Genomic DNA, 18,242 nt, shown 5'->3' with positions numbered 1-18,242 from the left:
TTTTGGGGGCACTAGTTGGCTTTTGATTTTTTTCTGTTCGCGGATTTGCAGGCGCTTGTTTTTGCGTTTCTCGGGTGTGGGGTGGGGGGGGGGCTGTGAGGGGGCTGCTGTTATTTTTGGAGGTTTGAGAGCTGGGTTGGGGGTGTGCAGCCGGGTTTCCTCCTCCTCTGCTCCTCCCCCAGGGTCTGCTGGCAGATGGGGCGCCGGCCCCTGGAGGATGGGGAGAGAGTGCTGGGTCAGGTTTTCAGGGTGACTCAGCCCCCCTGGGTGCTGGGAGCGGGGGCTGGGAACCCTGCGTGGGGGAGGGGGAGGCGGGCTTGGGGTCTCTGGCTGGCCCTGAGTGTCATGCTTGGGTTTGGAGGGGCCAGGAGGCCTGAGACCCCTGTGCTGTGTTTTGGGGGCCAGACAGGCCTGTCACTCTGGGAGGAGGAGCTTGGTGCCTCGGCCCTGCCAGCCCAAGTCAGGGCAGATTCTTTTGGTAAGAGGTGGGCTGTTGAGAAAAGACTTCCATGGTGTGTGTGTGTGTGTGTGTGTGTGCGCGCGCGCGCATTAAGAGGGAAGCCAGGGTGTGTGCGTGGGCGAGTTGTTTGTGTGTCTCTGGCTGGTTTATGTGTCCGTCCAGCTGGGGAACCCTGGGCCAGGTGGAGGGTGGGGGCAGGTCCGACACCTACACTGCCTTCCCCGGGGTGGGAGACTTGCCTTCTTGGTCCCAGGTGGCCACTGAGGCCAGCCTCTCCTGCGTGCTCAAGGTGGCTGTGTCTGGGTTTGAACCTGGGGCCCTTATCCCCGATCCCTGGGACAGCCCCCGCACCCCGCTCCATTCCCGAGTGGAGGCTGCGGATGGAGGGCTGGGAGAGGCGGGCGGCCGTGCCTGGTGCGGGGTGTTATATAAGCTCCTGCTCTTGTTGTTATTTTCTTGCCGGGAGGCTCCTGGCACGACGGCTTTGGTGCGGCGTGAGCCCGCCAAGCTTTTGCTGAGCCTGTGTCAGCAAACCCTGTGGCCCCATCCCACTTAGACCCCATGGATGCCTGGGGGAAGCTGGGTGCTGTTGGGCGCCTGCTTTAGAGCCCTGGGTGGCTTTCCGCTCTCAGAGCCGGTGGAGAAGGAGCTGGCTGGGGTCACCCTGCCCTGAGGAGTCCCAGCAGCTGCCAAGGGCCTGGGGCAGCCTGGGATCTTGGGAGCAGCTGCTGAGACCGAGGCTTCAGGAAGCGGGGAGCTTCCCCTTCCCCTCCCCTCTGGGGCCTGGAGTGTGGGAGACAGATGGGGACCATCAACCCGCACCGGCCAGGACCAGGAGCTGAGGACCCCGGCAGCCACCACCTCCCTGGGCTGGCGTCTCCATTGTTGGCACCAGGGCCGTGCAGAGCACTGGGTGCGGGGAACTGCACTGTAGCCTGGGCCTGGGGGTGGCCCCGACAGGTTTGCTCTGGGCCCTGGGCACGTGGACCGCGTGCCAGGAGGGCGCCTGCAGCCCTGGTGGGTTCAGGCCTGGCCACGGTGGCCCGCATGGCCTTCCTTAGTACCAGTGACCACACATGAGCTCAACTGCCTCCAGGATTTGTGTACCCAAGGGCAAAGCCTGGGGGATGGGGGGCAGGGGGCATCTCCCCAGTCCCCACTGTCCCCTTTGTCACTGAGAGCGGGGCTGCTGCTGCTCACCTGTTTTGCAGAGGACACACAGGTGAAGGGGAGCAGCCGGCAGCCACCCTCCCTCTTCCTCCCCCAGTTCGTTCCCCAGTGAGTAGCCCGAGGTCACGGAATGAGGTCCACGTTCATGGACGGGCCCGGCTGAGTCCCGGGTCTCTGCGGAAGGTTCCGCTTTCCCAGAGGAAAGTTCAGGCACCCCAAGTCCCAGAGTGAAGTGGCTCCCACCCGGTGTCACAGTCTGGAAGCAGCAGAAAGATCTGAAGCCCAGCCCCCTGGTGACCCTGAGAGGGCAGGAAAGCCGGTGCTGGGCTGCCACCCCGGCTTGGCCAGGGAGCTCTGTGGCCTGGTGTGGGAGCGCTGGGGACAGGGCTGTGCCAGAGGACCCAGGGGACGTCATGATGGGGTGACATCCACCCCATGGGTCACGAGTCTGCAGGGCGGAGGGACCAGTCCTTTCAAAAGTTCAGAGACAGAGGAGTGGGCTGGGGAGAGGCGCGGAGCAGGCCCAGGATGCGCCCAGGTGGAGAGCAGCAGGGTGAGTGGGGACTGGGCAGGCCACCGGGGGTGAGGTCACCAAGCCCAGCTGTGGGGAGCCTGGAACCCCAGCCCACACCCCTCAGGTCAGGGGACAGAACACGTTGCACCTCCTCATCCCACCCGGTCGTCCCATGGCCTGGTGACTGGGCCTACTGAAAAGGGCGACAGCGCACAGACTCCCGTGAGGGGCTCTTGCAGTCTCCTCAGCTCCTCAGCCTCTTGGAGGCTGCAGGTTCTGCCACCAGCATTTTCCTGCCAAGTGAACGGCTCAGAGAGGGGAAGTGACATGTCTAAGGCGCACAGCTCCTGGCAGAAGTCGGCCACTCCCTCTCAACACTGCAGAGTGGCCCTCGCCCCCAAGGGCCCGCTCAGACTTGTCAGGATCATTTTGTCCTCATCTCTTATTGTCCAGTTATTTTTCATCATTTAGACAAGCATTTATTGAGCACCTGCTGTGTGCAAGCCCCGTGACTAGGTGCAGGGGCCTTGCAGTGACCAACATGAAGGAGAGACGGGCACTAAGCATTCAGTACCTGGAACAAGGCAATGGCAGGTGGGGACAGGGACTCCCAGGACAGAGAAGTGGGGCCGGGTGACGGGGCCCTGAAGGTCTCTCCTGGAGGGGCATCTGTCCCCGAGCTGGGGGCTGGGGACAGTGCTGGCTCTGCGCCAGGGGCCACCCTGTGTGCTTCACGTGCCTTGGTCCTTAGGAGAGCCCCGTGACGAGGACTCACCATCTCCCCTTCCTCAGCCGGGGCAGCCAAGGCACAAGGGAAGCGTCCCCCGAGGGCTGGGGGGGGCAGTGAGAGAGGGGACTCCCCCGAGGGAGGCAGGAAGGTCCTGCGGCCAGTCTCCCTGCCCTCTGTCCTCCCCCTCGCCCACCGAGTCTGTCTGGGGCTGGCTGATCTGGATGCCCCCGGCCGTCCCCTGGCTGTGGCCCCTCTGGAAGGCCTGCGAGCTCTCTGTGTCCTCTGCGGCCCCGTTTAGGGGGTGCTGAGGGCCGAGCAGCAGCATCGGAGCGTCTCTTGCTCAGAGCTCTTCAAAGCTGGGATTCCAGTCTAGGTCCCTCTGTGTCCCTAGCTCAGCCACCTCCCTGCTGGCCTGGTCCCACTGAGGGACAGACGGGCCCTGACCACTCTACACCCTACGGGAGGCCGGGGCACACACACACGCGCCACATGGACGCTCTGAACTTCGTCCCCTGTCCTCTGGAGACCTTGGGCCAGGCGCTCGGCCCGTCTGGGCCTGGGCTTCCTCACCTGTGAACGGAGAGGACGACGGTCGCCCAGTATCAGGGCTGTGGGCCCAGGACGGCCCCTGCCCTGGGAGCTGCGCAGCTCGTGAGGTGGCAGCGCATTCTGATTGTGACAAAGGCCTCAAAGAAAACCGAGTGGGGGCAGTGGCAGAGAGCACCTGGGCGGGGTACTTGGGGGGCATCTGGGCAGAAGGGTCAGCAGGTGCAAAGGCCCTGAGACAGGCTGAGTCCGTGTGAGGGGAGAAGCCGGCAGCAGTGTGGGGCGGGGGGGAGGACAGCGAGGCGGCGGGGCCCTCACGCTGGGCCTTGGAGGCCAGGGCCAGGCTGAGAGAGGTTCAGAGGAGGAGCGCGTGTGTCCCTGCCAGGGCCTGGCACCAGAGAGTCCTTGATGAGTCTGTTGACGGAAGGGCGCAGTGCAGTGGGTGAAGGGTGCTGCGTGGCCTGCCCGACCCAGGAGAGCCGGGGGACAGCCTGTGACCCAGGGCCACAGGGAGCTGGTGGCCAGGCAGGAAGAGGGGCAGGGCTGGCCAGGAGGGGCCTGCAGGGAGGCTGGCGGCCAGGAGGGGGAGAGTGCTGTGGGAAGCCCTGACTGCAGGCGAGAGGGCACAGCCCCGGGAGGAGGCCGGCCGGCGGCAGGGGAGGCAGGGCTGGCCGTCAGGGCCAGGGCGGTGAGGGCTGGGGACAGGCGGGAGGCTGGGCCCCTCGGGTGCTGTCTATCTTTTAAGTTCCGAGGAGCAGGCTGTGGTGGGGGTCAGAGAAAGTGGAGCATCACCAGGAGAAGGAGATAAAGAGCTCCCACGGATCGAACCCGGGACGGAACCTGGCGGCTCTGCTGTGTGGCCCTGGGTAGGTTCCTCCACCTCTCAGTGCCTCCGTCTCCTGGCTTAGGAAATGAAGAGCTATAGCACCCGCCTCCTCAGGCCACGGTGAGGACTGAGTTCATCCACACCATGTGCCTAGAGCAGTGCTGGCACAGGGCACGTGGCAGCCGTCATCGTCATTGCCACTGTCACCACTTGGTGGGTTAAGACTCACGTGCTGGAAGAGGCCACCTGGGTTCCAGCTGCAAACCCACCCCCTCCTGGCTGTGTGACCTGGGCAAGTGAATGTGTCTTGCTGGGCCGGCTTTTCCCTGTCTGTAACCAGGGACGGTAACATTTCTCAGAAGGTTTTGAAAAGGGGATCCTGCAGAGGACTGCCCAGAGGGCCCTGTGTGGTGGCCCACAGCCCACGGGGTCTTCATTCTCCCTTCATGGTCGATTCGCAGTCACCCCTTCCTCCTCTCTCCTTTAGAATGGGACTTCTCCGTCTTCAGGGACAAGAACCCTATGAAGAGACTGCGTTTCCCAGCTTCCCTTGCAGCTAGGGGTGACCAGTGAGATAGAAATGGAAGCTGTAGGTGGGGCTTCCAGGGAAGGGCCTTACAGGGGGCTGACTCAGCTGTGCTTTCTTTCTTTACTGCACCCCATCTTACTTCTTCCTACTTGCAACCTGGAACTGAGACGTGATGGCCAGAGCTGCAGGAGCAATCTTGAACCATGAGACAAATATGGAAGCACAGAAGCCACGTGCTTCATGTGTGGTGATGAAACCCAAAGACAAGAGGCACTGGAGTTCTCTGTGTCAGGGACACAGCCACCCCAGACCTTTCCTGCCAGGCTCTGGGCTTGTTTACATGGAGAAAAAGAAATCTCTGCTACGGAGGCCCCGTCATTTGGCTTCCTGTTACTGGCAGCTGAATCTATTTCTAACTGATACATTCGCCAAAGTGGAATGGAGCCGCGTGAGCTGGTCTGTGACCTGCATTTCTCCCCGTGGCCCAGCGCTGCCTTGTCTGAGGATGTTTTAGGGATACGTTGCCCGAGTGCAGAAATGAGCTCTTTGCTCAGGAGAAAGAATTTGTTTGATTCCTTTTAATTATAGAAGACACCCTGCCACGAAAATACCCTGCCTGTCTTCAGACGTCTTCCCCGTGACTCTCAGCGAGTCTCAGTGAGCATCAGGTCCGGCTTGAACCAGAGCCTGGAATCCACAGGAACTTCTCTGCTGACCGAATCCTGGTCGAAGCCACCAAGGGGCCCTGAGTTTGGGAACGGGAGGGTCAAGGTCGGCTGCAGCTTGGAGCGTGTTGGCAGCTGTGAGGGCCAGATGCCCCGCGCCACCCTGAATGACCCCTGGGCCCCACACCGCTGCCCGGCCACCTGCTCCCCAGAGGCCCTGGCTGGCAGGTCTGCAGGCGGCTTTGCCAGCTGCCCGGGGCCTGCCCAGCTGAGATCTCTGAGGTGAGTCTGGAGCCGGGGAGCTGGGCCCGGGAGCTTTTATTTTTATAGCTGACTTGTCACCAGATCCCTGTCCCAGCCCTGGAGCCCTGGCAGGGACAGAGGTGGCAGAGAGGAGGAAGGCTCCGGGGAAACTGGTGGCAGGGTCACGGGCTGTGGAGGAGGGATCTGGGGCGGGGGTCAGGGCCCTGGGCGGCTGGTCACCCGTCTCCGCCCTCTGGTGCAGGTGGGGTCACTCACAGCTTGTCCGGCTGACCCTTGGGGTGTCCAGAGGGGCCTTTCCTGTGTCTGTCCCTGGAGCCCAGGTGCAGGGCTGGCCATGCTCCTGTCCTAGAGCCCAGTCGGCACCCGTCCCCGCGAGACCTCAGCCCGCGGCTCACTGCCCCACCCTGCCCCCACTCCAGCCGCCAACGCCCGGCCTCCTGAGGGTCCCTTGTCTGTCTGTCCCTGGTGTGCGAGGGGCACACGGGTGTCGGCTCCTGGATTTTGCTGGAACAGACCCCCCGGGGTCCAGGTCAAGGGACACCAGCACCCGGGGGGACCTGCGCACCACCCCCACACCGAGGGCGACCGTCAGAGCCCCCCTGTGTGTGCTTCACGGAGCGGACGGCGTGGCCTCGGGTCTGCCTTCTGACCTGGCAACGTCACTGTCACAGGGCCCAGGTCCTGCCCCCCTGCGGCACGGCGGCCAGGCCGACCCGCCGCGCGGCTGTCCCTCCACTTAACTTGCCATGTTGCTGCCCACAGGGGACAGACAGACCTGGGTGGACTCAGTTGGGGGGACGCGGGGCGCTTTGCCCAGCCGTGGGGGGGGTCTGTTCTAATTCTTGCGCTCGCTCTCTCTCTCTCTCTCTCGCTCTCTCTCTTTTTAATTATCATTTTGAAAAAGATCTCAAACTGATGGAAAACTGCGGTACCCCACGGAGAACCTTCTTCTCAGTTGTTTGTGAATAAATTGCCGATCTGTCCGTTGTCCCCGCGTCCATGATGTTTTGAAATGTGGTTCCGTGGCAGGGGACATCTGTCGCTGTCACTACAGCCCAGTATGGAAGCCGGACACAGGCTCACCGCCGGCCGGCGCGGCCCGAGGGTCCGGCTGGGACTCACAGGGTGCCCAGTGCCTCGCCTCCTCGGCCTCCAGGAGGGAGGCCGGCGCCTCGGGCTTCCCTTGGCGTTGGTGACCTTGGTGCCTTGGAGGACACAGGCCGGCTGCTCTGCGGCCTGTCCCGGCCGGCTGTATCGCGGGGTTGGACTCAGGTCCTGCTTCGCTGCAGGAAGCAGAGGGCCCTGGTTCATCTGTCCTCTGCTGGCCGGTCAGGGCGGGGCGGGGACCACGCAAACAGCCGGCGCCTCATCAGACGTCCAGCCACCCTCGGTTCTGACTCGGGGGCACCTGGCTCCTGGCCCACCCGAGTCCCCACCTCAGCTCCCAGGTTGTGACGTCCTGAAGCCTCTCCAGTGCCCACACCACACCATCGTGAATTCAGAGCAGTGACAGACGACCTGGGCCACAGAGCCCCCGGTGCTGCTGGCCCCGGTACCTTTCCTCCGTAGCCAGGGGCCTGGTGGGAAGCCGGTGGCTGAAGACAGTCAGGGCCTCCGTGAGTGCCGCGGAGGGGGCTGGGAAGTCTTGGCATCTGGAGTAGGATCGCGCTGTCCTGGGACCGAGCTGTGCGCCCCAGGGTGTGGGGCAGCGTCTCTGGTCTCCACCCCCTAGATGCCAGGAGCAGCTTCCCCAGTTGTGATGACCCAGAATGTTATCCCAATTGCTAAATGTCCCCTTGGGGGCAAAAGCCCTCTTGGTTGGAAATCGCTGCTGTGGAGGGTGCAGGGGGCTGAGTCTTGAGGGCTGGGTGGCTCCCTGTGTGGCCTCCCTTCCCCATTACTCGGGGACCAGGCAGGGCCCAGCACCCACAGGCCTGCTGCCCGGTCGGACTCGAATTCCGGCTCCTCACGTCTGGGGTAGGTTCTGGGACACAGGGCGAGGACCGGGCCAGGAGACAGGCCTGGGCCTTGGCAGCCTGCGCGGCCGCTCCCCCGGGCCCGGCCCTCCCTGCAGGTGCCGGGAGGGGAGAGTCGCCAAAGCCAGCTCCTCTCCTCCTGTCCCGGCTCCGTGGGGCGGCGTCCCTCACCGTCCTCGATTTCCAGCAGGGAGAAGTCACAGCTGTGCGTCACCTGATGGGACACACGGGAATACGGGATCGTCTCTATCATATCCCTGCAAAGATGCACAACCTGAGTCCCATCAGGACACGTCACCCGCCGGGGTAGGGGACATGCCACAGGAGGGCTGGCCGGGCACCAAGGCCAAGGGCACCCAGGGCTCAGAGGGAGGAGGCATCTCTAGCTGAGGGGAGCGGGCTGATTGGGGTCCAGGCAGGCCACACAGCCGTGCGGGCCGGGTGGAACGTCACCAGGGCCTGTGGGTTTGATGACAGGATTGTCAAAGATAGAACGTCCTGACTGCTGTCCCCACCAGGCCGTGTTGGAGGTCAGGAGGTGGTGCAGGAGGTGTGGGGGAAGGTGACCTCGCGACCACAGCGACTCCAGATAATGACTAGAGGGCAGGTGGCTAAGTGGGGCTGGAGGAGGCCCCGGGCCCCTGGACACATGGTCATCTTTCCGCAAGTTCAAAATCATGTCAAAATCAACCCCGGCCTTCAGTGTGCCCCGAGGAATAGACCCGCACATAGAAGGGCCCGCAGGCCACTCTCCGCAGTTTCATTTACAGTCGCCCCAGCGGGGGGCAGCCAGGACCTCCAGCAAGGAGAGGGTAAGTCGGACAGGCGGACAGCGAGGGTGGCCCGCGGGAGCTCCAGAGTGAGGCTCAGGAGCCGGCAGCAGGTCTGGGAGCCACAGGGGTCCCCTCCGTGGCCAAGGGGTCATTGCCGGGAAAGGGCAGGGAGCAGCCGTCTGGGTTGCTGAGAAGTTTCTGTCCTGACCCGAACGTGGCCCTGTGATCGGGTGAAGTTCACGTGTGAGAGACAGCCACCACCCCGGCCACGTGCGGGAGGGACGCCACCTCTCGGACGTTGAACCTCCATGTCACCATCAAAACGAAGACCCCCAAGAGGCCCAGCAAACAGGGGGAGGAGGTGGGCAGGGAGGGGGGACTGGAGACGGGGAGGTGAACAGCTGACCCCGCGCCTCGTGCGGGCAACTGTGCTGGGAGTTGAGAACCCCGGGGTTCCAAAGCTCAGAGAGGGGGTGTGGATTGCCTGAGGTTGCACAGCGGGAGGGTGTAGGGAGCCCACAGTGTGTCTCCAGTGCTCCTCCCGCCTGGCCTCTCCCGCCTGACTGCCCTGCTGTGCTCGGGAGGCTCTCCAGGGCCGGGATGGCGTAACCAGCGCTTGGCAAAGACGGCGCAGCCCGGAGCTGGCGGCTCCCAGTGGGGAGGGGGTCAGTGGGGCAGAGGGCAGCTCCATCCTGAGCCTCCTCCCTGGCCGGCTGGCTGCCAACCCCTGCCCGCCGGCCTTTGCCTTTCTTCCTGGGCCAGTGGTGAGCTCGGAGCCCCCGCAGGCTTGGGTGCCAGTCTACGCCCTGGTCTACCTGGCCGTGCGGCCTGGGCGCTGCCCACTCTGTGCCCGTCCCCCGAGGGGTCAGGAGGCCTCACTCCTCAGTGCGTGTGATGGCCCCTTCTGTGGCGGGGAGCCCGTGGCCCTGCAGCCTCCCAGCGCCTACCTGTCACAATGGCTGCCGCGGGGAGGGAAGTGCATGACGGGGCTCTGGCTGGGGAGGTTACTGGAGAGCCCCAGCTTGCCACCGCGTTGGTGAGGTTCTCGGTGGGCAGGGAGGGGCCAGAAGGGGCCAGGGAGGGCGTCGAGGGTGGTGGCTGTCACCTTGCAGTTCTTAGTGATCCTGGGAGAGGTCCTGGTCCTGCCTGGCAGGATGGTGGCCCTGTGAGCTGGTGGCCCCAGCTCGTCTGCATCTGCCCCTGGAAGTGGGGAGGAGGGGACAGCAGGGCCCGGGAGCCGATGAACCCGGGTGGACTTCTGCTCTGAACAGAGGACCAAGGATGGGCACCGGGCGCAGGGGACCCAGGAGCTGTTGGATTCCCGCTTGGCCCGAGTTCCCAATGACGGTCACCGAGGCAGCCACTCTCCACCCCCGGAGACGTCCCCACAAGCTGCGGTCAGCCTGTGGTCCGGCCCGGCCACCCCCGCCCCGTCCAGCGCCCTTGTGGGGTCTGGGCTCTAAGCTCCAGGTCTTTCTAGGGTTTCTTCCTTCTTTGCAAATGTGTCTCCTTCTTCTTTTCTCTGAAAAAGAATCTTCTTTGGACTCTGGACTCACTGGGGCGGTACCAGGTGGGCACAGAGCAGCTGGGCCTCTCTGTAGCCACCGGAGGCTGTTGGCACCTGGGAACCAGTGCTGGGCGCCGGGCGGGCCAGCTGGGCTTCCCGGGAGGACTCTGCGGGTCTTGGGACGCCGCTGTCCTGAGGGCTGGCAGACGAGAGGCTCTGATCCCTTCAGCCAGTCGTGACATCTGCCTAAAATCTGAGGTGGCACGAGGATGCGCCTCTCTCCTCTCTGTCTCCCTGCGACGCTGGAGGGAGAAGGCGGGCATTTAGCCACCCACCTGCAACCCCAGGAATTTTATTTTTCATATTTAGAGACAAGATCTCCCTAAGTCCCTGAGGGCTCTTAAGTTGCTGAGGCTGGCCTTGAACTTGGGATCCTCCTGCCTCAGCCTCCTGAGTCGGGGAATCGCAGGCTGTGCTCATGGTGTGGACTTTTTTTAAACCACCACGGTCAGCCTTCCTGTGAGAACATGCCTCAGCCATCTGCTGTTGGGGACATTCGGTCGACCCCAGGTTTTGGTCCTGGACATGGAGCTGCCGGGGACCTGGTACGGTGCCGCTGTCCTCCCTGCTGGCTCTGACCCTGGGCTGGAGTGTCCGGCATTGCCCGGGGCTTTCATTCGCACCTCAGAGGAGCCTTGTTTGTCTCACCCCCAGGGGACTCTTGGCACCACGTCTGAGGGACTTGTGCTCTACCCTGTGAAGCCCTCTTGTCTGGGTGGGGACGCCACATGCCCAGTGCCCAGCAAAACAGATGTCGGGCACTGGAAGCAGCGGGGACAGAGCCCCAGACCGACTCACCCCTTCCCAGAGCCCACGGGCCCCGGGTCAGCTGGGTTCCCTGGGAGCCCGGGAGGCGCAGCAGAGGCCCGTTTATCAGCAGCCACGGGCCTGGCACTTTCTGAAGAAGAAAAATAAGTGCGGAGGTCGCAGAGTCCTTGAGAGGAGCCAGTGGACGGCCCTGGGACAGTGCTGGCCTGCAGGACAGCTCCCTCCAGGCCTTGGGTATTTTCCCAAGTCCTGCCCTGGGGCAGGGGTCGAGTGAGGCAGGCTGGGCTGGCCGGGCCGGGGCCAGTGTCCCTCCAGGAGGGCAGGCCCGGCTGGTTCTTCCGAAGAGGGGCGGGAGGTGGAGCAGGTCCCCAGGGGACGTCCCCCCGGCCCTGTGCCCGCCCTGGCCCCCACCTGGCCTTTCTCTTGGCTGCTGTTGGGTTTCTGCTCCCTCGAGGCTGCGTTTGTCACCAGGCTCCGTCTCGTCCCCCGGCTCCCCATAGCCTCAGAGGCCGAGGGCAAGGGCCCAGCCCTGACCCTGGGCTCTGGGAGTGGAGCAGGACGCCCAGCTGGACCCTTCAGTCACTGGCCACGGCCGCTGCCCCAGGAGTCCTCCTTCCTCCAACGCAGAGGCCGGGGCTCCCCCAGGGAGGCCCACTTTGGGGCTTTGCAGCTCGAAGCCCAGAGACCTGCAGCTCCATCCTCCTGACTGCGGCCACCGAGAGGGCTCCTCAGTCCCACAATGGCCACCTGGGGGTGTGCGCCTGTGCATCGTGAAGTTGTTGGGGCCAGGATCGCTGTGACACTGTGTGGAAACAGACTGGGGACCACCGGGGTGGCGGTGAGCGAGGGGGCTGGGGCAGGTGTGGAGGCAGGAGGACCAGGCAGGGGGACAAGGCAGGGGACCAGGTGGGGGACCAGGCAGGGGACCAGGCAGGGGACCAGGCAGGGGGACCAGGCAGGGGACCAGGTAGGGGGACAAGGCAGGGGACCGGGCGGGGGACCAGGCGGCCCTGCAATGGGGAAGAATGTTCCTGTGGGACAAGAGCTCTGGGCCACGTGGGGGAAGGCGCAGAGGACCGTCCTCTCAGTCCTGGGTTAGAACGGAGACGTGCAGAGATCAGGGATCAGGAAGGACTCCAGACCCGGTGGCCTCTGCAGGAGCCCGAGGCGGGGGCTGGATCCCGGGCCAAGCGCTGGGTCAGCTGAGTGGTCCTGAGGGAGGCAGCCTGAGCCTCCGATTCCCCAGGTGCAGGCGGGGGGACAGCGAGGGAGGCTCACGTGGGGCCTCCCTTTCCAGCAGCCCCCTTGGCCCAGGGTGTGGGGGGGAGGGGGAGGGGCCGGTCCAGGGCTGAGCTGGAAGAACCTGCAGGTTGAGAGCAGGCCCCCACCCCACGCCCCAGGGGATGGCCCAGGAGCGCAGCCCCCGCCCAGGGGAGGGCGGAGGGGCTGGGCCTGAGCCGGGTGGGGGCAGAGGATGGAGCCTTGGGGGAGAGACAGGCAGGTCAGAGCCGGGGGAGACAGGCCCTGGGGTGCAGCAGGAGGGAGGCGGGGCCTGGTGCCCCCTGGGATGGGCGTCTGGGTGCAGGGGGCTGGGGGCATCCAGCTGGGCCAGGGCAGCCCTAGGAGCCGGGCTCCTCACTCCACTCCCTCCAGCCTCCCTGCGGAGGCAGGGCTGGTGGCCTCCCCGAGGTCCTTCTTGGAGAAGAGCTGGGGATTCCTGAGGGGAAGCCGAGCTAACTAGTTCTCAGCACTGACATCATCGCAGTCTGGAATGTTCCCTTGGGGTCCCCCCGGGGTGGGGGGGTGGGGGGGCGTGTAGCCATGAGGCCGCCAGGGTGCTGGGTTTGTCCTCTCAGACCTGCGGACACCTAGCATCTAGAAGACAGGCCTGGGCCCTCAAGTGAGAGCTATGGTCACCCGGGCCCCCAGGTCAGTGTGGGAGAAGCCCAAAGGGGCCCTGGACTCCACTCTGATCAGGTCCATCCCATCCCCTGCCTTTGAAGCCCCCCCACCCATGGCTTTAAGCTAAACTCCTGGCTCCTCGCCTCAGCCAGGGGCTGGGGATCTGCTCTTGCTCCTGCCTCATCAAGCTGGCCCTCCCTGTCTCCACCCCCCCATTTGCATTGCAGGAACACAGCAGGCTCGGCCACCTCAGGACCTTTGCATGTGCTGTGCCTCCGTGTTCTTCTCCCGATCCTCCCAGAATTCTGCCCTAGGCATCGGCCTCCACTCCAGCCTGCCAGGCCTCCCTGCCCTTCTCCGTGAGCATCCTGTCCACTTCATTGATACGGATGCTGGCCTTCTCATGGGGCTCTCCGAGGACAGACACCAGGTCACTCATCACTGCCGTGTCCCCAGGGACCTCTGCCAGCAAGCACCATGGAAGCAGCTCGAGCCATTTGCAGCATGGGTTCCTCCTGGGAGGGACCCACTGACCCGGGTCCCCAGCCCGTCCCTCCCAGTGTTGCCTCACAAGGTCCTCTCTGTGTCCTCAGCCCCACGGGGTGACCTGGCTGAGACGTGGTCATGAATCACTGGCCAGAATCTGGTTGCAATCATCTCTTGGCTGGCCGTGGCCACCGAATCAGGGAACCTAGGTGTCCTGCAAGACAGTGCCCAGGACTGGGGAGGCACCTGCGCCAGGGACCTGCTGGGTGGCCTTGGCAGGCCGCTGGCCTCCAGGTGGCACAGTCGGCCACCCACGGGGATGGAGGAGCTGGTGGAGATGGGGTCTTCGGCTGGGATCCTTGGGATGTGACTGATTCTCAAGGGGACGGCTGGGGAGGGGGAGGTCCAGCGCGGCTGACCGTCCCCGTCTGAAGGCCAAGGGCCGGGTCTTGTGGGCAGGGCTGGGAGGAGCGGTGGGGGTGCCAGGTCAGCAGGTCCCACGGGGAGGCAGGCCTGGTGTCCCGAGGACTCCACCAAGAGGCCGGCCTGCAGAGGGAGGGGACGGCAGACCCGGCCTAGGACCCGAGGGCCTGAGGTTCACGAGTGTCCCCGGCTGGAGCTGCTTCCAGGGCACAGCCCACCAGGCCGGGTCCTCCCCATGGGGAAGGGGCCATGGGCTCCCAGGTCGCGGGAACCTGTGTCAGCGGTGCTCTCAGCCCGGCAGCCATGTCACCCCTCTGGCTCTCTCAGCCCCCACCCACCTCGTGCTGTCCTCCACGGTCAGATGCCGCTGGACGGGCCGCAGCCTCCAGGTCCCAGCCTCCTCTCCACCAGCTGCCAGCTGACCTTGCGACACGCAGGCTGGGATCGTGACCCTGCGCTGCCCTCTGACCTCCCTGACTCCCACCCCTTGGGAACAGACTGACCCCCTCGCGACCTGTAGGTGCCCATCACGGTGTCCCCGTCCCCCTCCTGTCTCCCTCCCCCACCCTCAACCTGCGGGACTTCCTGGGGTTCTTTCTGCATTTCCTGCTCCCGCCTGGTCCAGGGCCTTTGCCTCTGCTGCCGCCTCTGCCGGGAAGCCCTCCTCCCTTCTCTCCCAGCCAGTGCCCAGGCTCAGACCAGGGACTCTCCCTCGGGGTGCTGCGGGGACCCACCCGGGCTGGCTGCTAGGGGCCCGCAGCGGGAGTCCCTCTGGGGCAACTGCCTCTGAGGGCAGGCGCCTCCTCACCTGGGAGGTCCTCCCACCCCCAGGCGCAGACGGGACACAGCCCAGCACCGATGAGTCAGGGGCACGGGAACGCAGCCTCCCCGTCCCGCAGGCTCGGCCCTGGGCCGGCCACACTCCAGATCCTCCACCGTGGGCTCCGCGAGGCCCTGTCCAGCCCTGCCCTGCCCTGCTCCCCTCGCTCCCTCTCTCCCGGGGCATGTCCTCATGAATCACGCGCACCCCAGCCTCTGCTCTGGGACATCTGCTTCTGAGCAACCTGAGCCCAGACACGTCCCCAGAACGTCCCTTCCCACCACTCCCCGCCCCTGCTCTGGTCCCGTCTGCGGGGATCTCTCTGGCAGCCCTCACGGTGGCCATGTCTCCGCGGTGGCCAGATGAGTGCTGGGTTGAAGCCCGACCCCCACTCCAGAACGTCAGGCAGGGATGGTGTTGACACGCTCTGCTGTGTTCCCAGTGCGCATCACGGGGCTTGGCACACAGTGGGGGTTCAGTAAATATTTGTTGAATGAGTGAACAAACAGTGGGGTGAGTTGGAGGCACTGCTGTTAGGGCTCCTGATTCTACAGTCTCCACTCAGGCTCCTCGGAGCTGCATGATGGCTGCCAAAGCACCTGCCATCTCGTCCTCACACTGCTGAAGCTAAGGCAGGAAAAGGCCCTCCAAAGGAGAAACCTGTTCCAAGGAGCCCCCTGGGCAGCTTCTCCTCCACCGACCACACCTACATTCCATGTCTAGCCTCAGCCAATCGCTGCAAGGGGAGGGAGAGGGCCATGTTTGACTTGGGCCAATCAGCATTGGCTTCTGGGCTCAGTGGGCAGAGCCTACCCTGGCCAAGGAGGAGGACAGCTGGCTACAGCTGCAGGCCCCCTGAACCCAGGCGCTTTGAGTGTCCCCAGGGCTTTGGATCTCCGTCCCCCTGTCCTCCTGTCCCTCCTGTCCTCCGTCTCTGGGGAGCCCATGGGTGGCGGGTGTGAGGGGAGGGGGGCTGGGCAGGGGTCTAACAATCCAGGCGGCCAGACACCTTCACCTGGGTCAATATTTATGGAGCCCGGAGGGAACGGGGGCCCAGGAGGGCTGTAGGAAGAGGCAGCCCACAGCCAGAGAGGCCCAGAGACGAGGACAGACGGGCTGGTCTGAGAACCAGGAGGGAGGCCAGCGGGGTCTGGGGGCAGGGCCTTGGCTGCAGGCCCCCCCTCAGGCAAGACCAGCAGCCCCACCTGGGCGTGTCCCTTCTCCAGCCCAGGCCGTGGTGTCCCCCTCTGCCAAGTGGCGCCCCTCAGGGAGATCACCATGGGCCTGGTGGCCTCCTGTGACCTGTGAACAGCCCTGCATGGTGGGTGGGAGTTTGGGCCTCAGGGGACAGCAGGCACGTGCCCAGGTCACAGTGGTAGTGGCAGACTGGAGCCTGTGTGCATGCGTCGCCCCAGGCCAGGAGGGGCTGGGAGGTGGGACGGGGACTCTGTGTGCCAAGGGCTAGCAGCAATGGTCCTGCTAGCAGCAATGGCCGCTGGGTCCCAGTGTTCCCGGGCTGGGCGTCGGCCGTGCGGGAGGCAGGCTGACTTTCCTCAGCTCCTGGTCCTCACTTCACAGGGAGGACGCCTCAGAGACTGCCCAGCAGTGGGGTGCAGGGCCTGAGGGCCCACAGGCCCGGGGCCCAGCCCCTGGTCCACCCTGACAGGCCAGCTGACCTGGACGGCCACGTCTTCTGTCCCAGCCTCAGTTTCCCCACTTGTAACACAGGAAACCTCAGTTGACCCGCTGACGTGTGGACAGTGAGGAGTGCACAGGGGACCTGCCCACGGGCCAGGCACACACAGGTGCCCAACAGGGTTGGCCGTGGTCACATTATTAAAATCACTTTTAAAAGGTCCTTTAATCGCACTTTTTTCTGGAGAAAAAGCTGAGGGCCAGAGAGGGCCACTTGCTCAAGGTCACCAGCCAAGGGGAGGCTGAGACTGGGCCGCTGTGTGCTCTGAGGCCCTGCCACCTGCAACGACCCACTCCAGATCCAGTCCTCGTGGGGACGATGTCCACGGCCTGGCCTGGCGCCCCTGGTGCTGGCCACGGCTACCCACGGCGGCGTTGCAAAATCCTTCTCCCTGTGCCTGTTGATAAAGGGACCCGTTGCAAAATGCGGCGGAGAAATTATTCAGGGTTGTGACATCCTGTGGCCGGGCCCCGGTGCCCCTTCCTGCCAGGCCTGGGTGGGGCCAGCTTCTGGCTCTCCTTGCCTGACCCTGACTGTGGGATGCTAGGTTGGGGGCCACAGGGGACCCAGCCTGGTCCCCTGTCACCCTCTGCCAGACCTTGGGCTGCCCTTGCCCGTCTCTTGCCTCAAGTCCAGTGACCGGGCGGGAAGTCCTGTGGGCGCTGCCCGTACCAGCTCTGAGGCCGCAGGCCCCTCCACCTCCACGTCTGACGGAGCCCCGGCCGCTCCTGCTGGGACGGCTGCAGGGGCCCAGGCAGCCCGTGCTGGGGGCCTGTCCCTCCTCTGTTTCGAGTCCTCCTGGCCCTGGCCGTTGGTCCCCACTGTGACCTCCTCCCCATGCGGGCCTGGTGCCGTGGTCCTGGGCTCCACGCTCGCCCTCCCACATCAGGGCACGAGGAGCCGGGCCCTGGCCTGCTGTCCCCGCTGCCGGCTTGCGTCCCTGACGGTGGCTTTGTCCACCTCGCCTCGAGCCCCGTCTTTGGTCTGGTTTTCCCCCTGACGCGGGCGGCTCTTCACCTCGTTTGTATTGAACGTGGCTCTTGCCCCTGGGACGCGCCTTCCTCAGGGCGGGGACCACGGGCTGTTTTCTCCCTGGGCATCCAGTGGCTCTCAGAGGTTCCCTGGGCCCGCGATAGGGGCCAGGAGCGGGGGGTGGCGCCCGTCGTGCGTGGCAGGTCCCTTTCTCAGCCACGTGGTCCCTGCTGCCTGCAGCTGCCTCACCCTCTCCCCTGCGTCCCCCAGTCCTGGTGTATTCTGTTTCCTATTTACTGTTGGTCCCTCTGTCCCCCAGGGCTCTCGAGGACAGGGCTTGGTCTGCCCCCTTCACCGGGTCCCTCCGGTGCCCAGAGTCCCCATGAGGCGGTCCTGACAGCCGGACCAGGGTTTGCACTGACCTCCATGTCAGGGCCAGTCCTGGCCAGGAGGGAGCCGGGAGGAGCCGCCTGGACCCACTCGGCCTTAATCGTGCCCCTTCTCCTAATGACACGTGTTATAATGGGCACCAGGCGCTAACCTGGTGTGACGTCTGGGCTTTTGACAACAGATACCATCAGCGCCGCAGCTGGAACTCCTTCTCCACCTGCGTCCCCTCCCACCTAGACGGGTATCAGCTTCCTGGCCAGGGGGAGGGCCGGCTCGCAGCCGCCCGGGAGGCGGGTAATAGCTACTCCCACCTGGGGAGGCTGGCCGCCCGCTCCCTCCCAGCCTCTGTCCCAGGCCGCGGCAGGACGGGCCTGCTCCACGGGCCAACGCCACCACCAAGGGCCCAACGCCACCACCAAGGGCCCAACCCGCGGCCCTGGGCTGCTGGCTGAGAACCCTGGTGTCCAGCCAACTCTGGAACCAGGACGCTCAGATTCCGGCTTCTGAGAAGGGGGACGCAGGAGCCCTGGGCTCACAGTGCAGGGGCTGAGGGTGGCTGCCCCAGCAGGCAGGATGTGACTGTCACCTCCCAGTGTAGCGTCCTGGCCCGGCCCCTGAGGGGTGCTGCGTTCCCAGCCTGCCCTGGGGCTCAGGCCGCCACCTGAAGCAGGTCTTGGACAAGCACCTGTAGCTGCGCGCTGGGGACAGTGGCCAGGCACGCGGTGCCTCCTGCTCCTCGCCCCGTCACTCTTGTTGCGGGGTAAC

The 18,242-nt window shown here is 64.9% G+C and overlaps 1 protein-coding gene and 2 long non-coding RNA genes across 3 annotated transcripts; 1 reads left to right on the top strand and 2 right to left on the bottom strand.

Moving 5' to 3' along the window:
- Window positions 1–5,338: 5,338 nt before the first annotated feature.
- Window positions 5,339–11,557, bottom strand: LOC124085430 (collagen alpha-1(III) chain). The gene is made up of 3 exons (XM_046433086.1): window positions 11,444–11,557; window positions 10,819–11,243; window positions 5,339–10,262 (listed from the first exon to the last, which is right to left on the bottom strand). Exons 1-3 carry the CDS (start codon window positions 11,555–11,557, stop codon window positions 9,569–9,571), a joined length of 1,233 nt encoding a protein of 410 aa, XP_046289042.1. The 3' UTR covers window positions 5,339–9,568.
- Window positions 11,558–13,074: 1,517 nt separating this feature from the next.
- On the top strand, window positions 13,075–16,277 carry LOC124085462 (uncharacterized). The gene is made up of 2 exons (XR_009225769.1): window positions 13,075–14,115; window positions 15,998–16,277. It is a non-coding gene; the product is annotated as an uncharacterized LOC124085462 (long non-coding RNA).
- On the bottom strand, window positions 16,262–17,803 carry LOC124085463 (uncharacterized). The gene is made up of 2 exons (XR_006849433.2): window positions 17,510–17,803; window positions 16,262–16,512 (listed from the first exon to the last, which is right to left on the bottom strand). It is a non-coding gene; the product is annotated as an uncharacterized LOC124085463 (long non-coding RNA).
- Window positions 17,804–18,242: the final 439 nt, after the last annotated feature.

The sequence above is a fragment of the Marmota monax genome, unplaced genomic scaffold (genome assembly GCF_021218885.2).
Source record: "Marmota monax isolate L192 unplaced genomic scaffold, Marmota_monax_Labrador192_F-V1.1 WCK01_AAM20220418_F8-fsc00014, whole genome shotgun sequence".
NCBI classification, from domain to species: domain Eukaryota; kingdom Metazoa; phylum Chordata; class Mammalia; order Rodentia; family Sciuridae; genus Marmota; species Marmota monax.
Note: the sequence above shows the minus strand (reverse complement) of the source record. Positions and strands in the feature narration are given on the sequence as shown.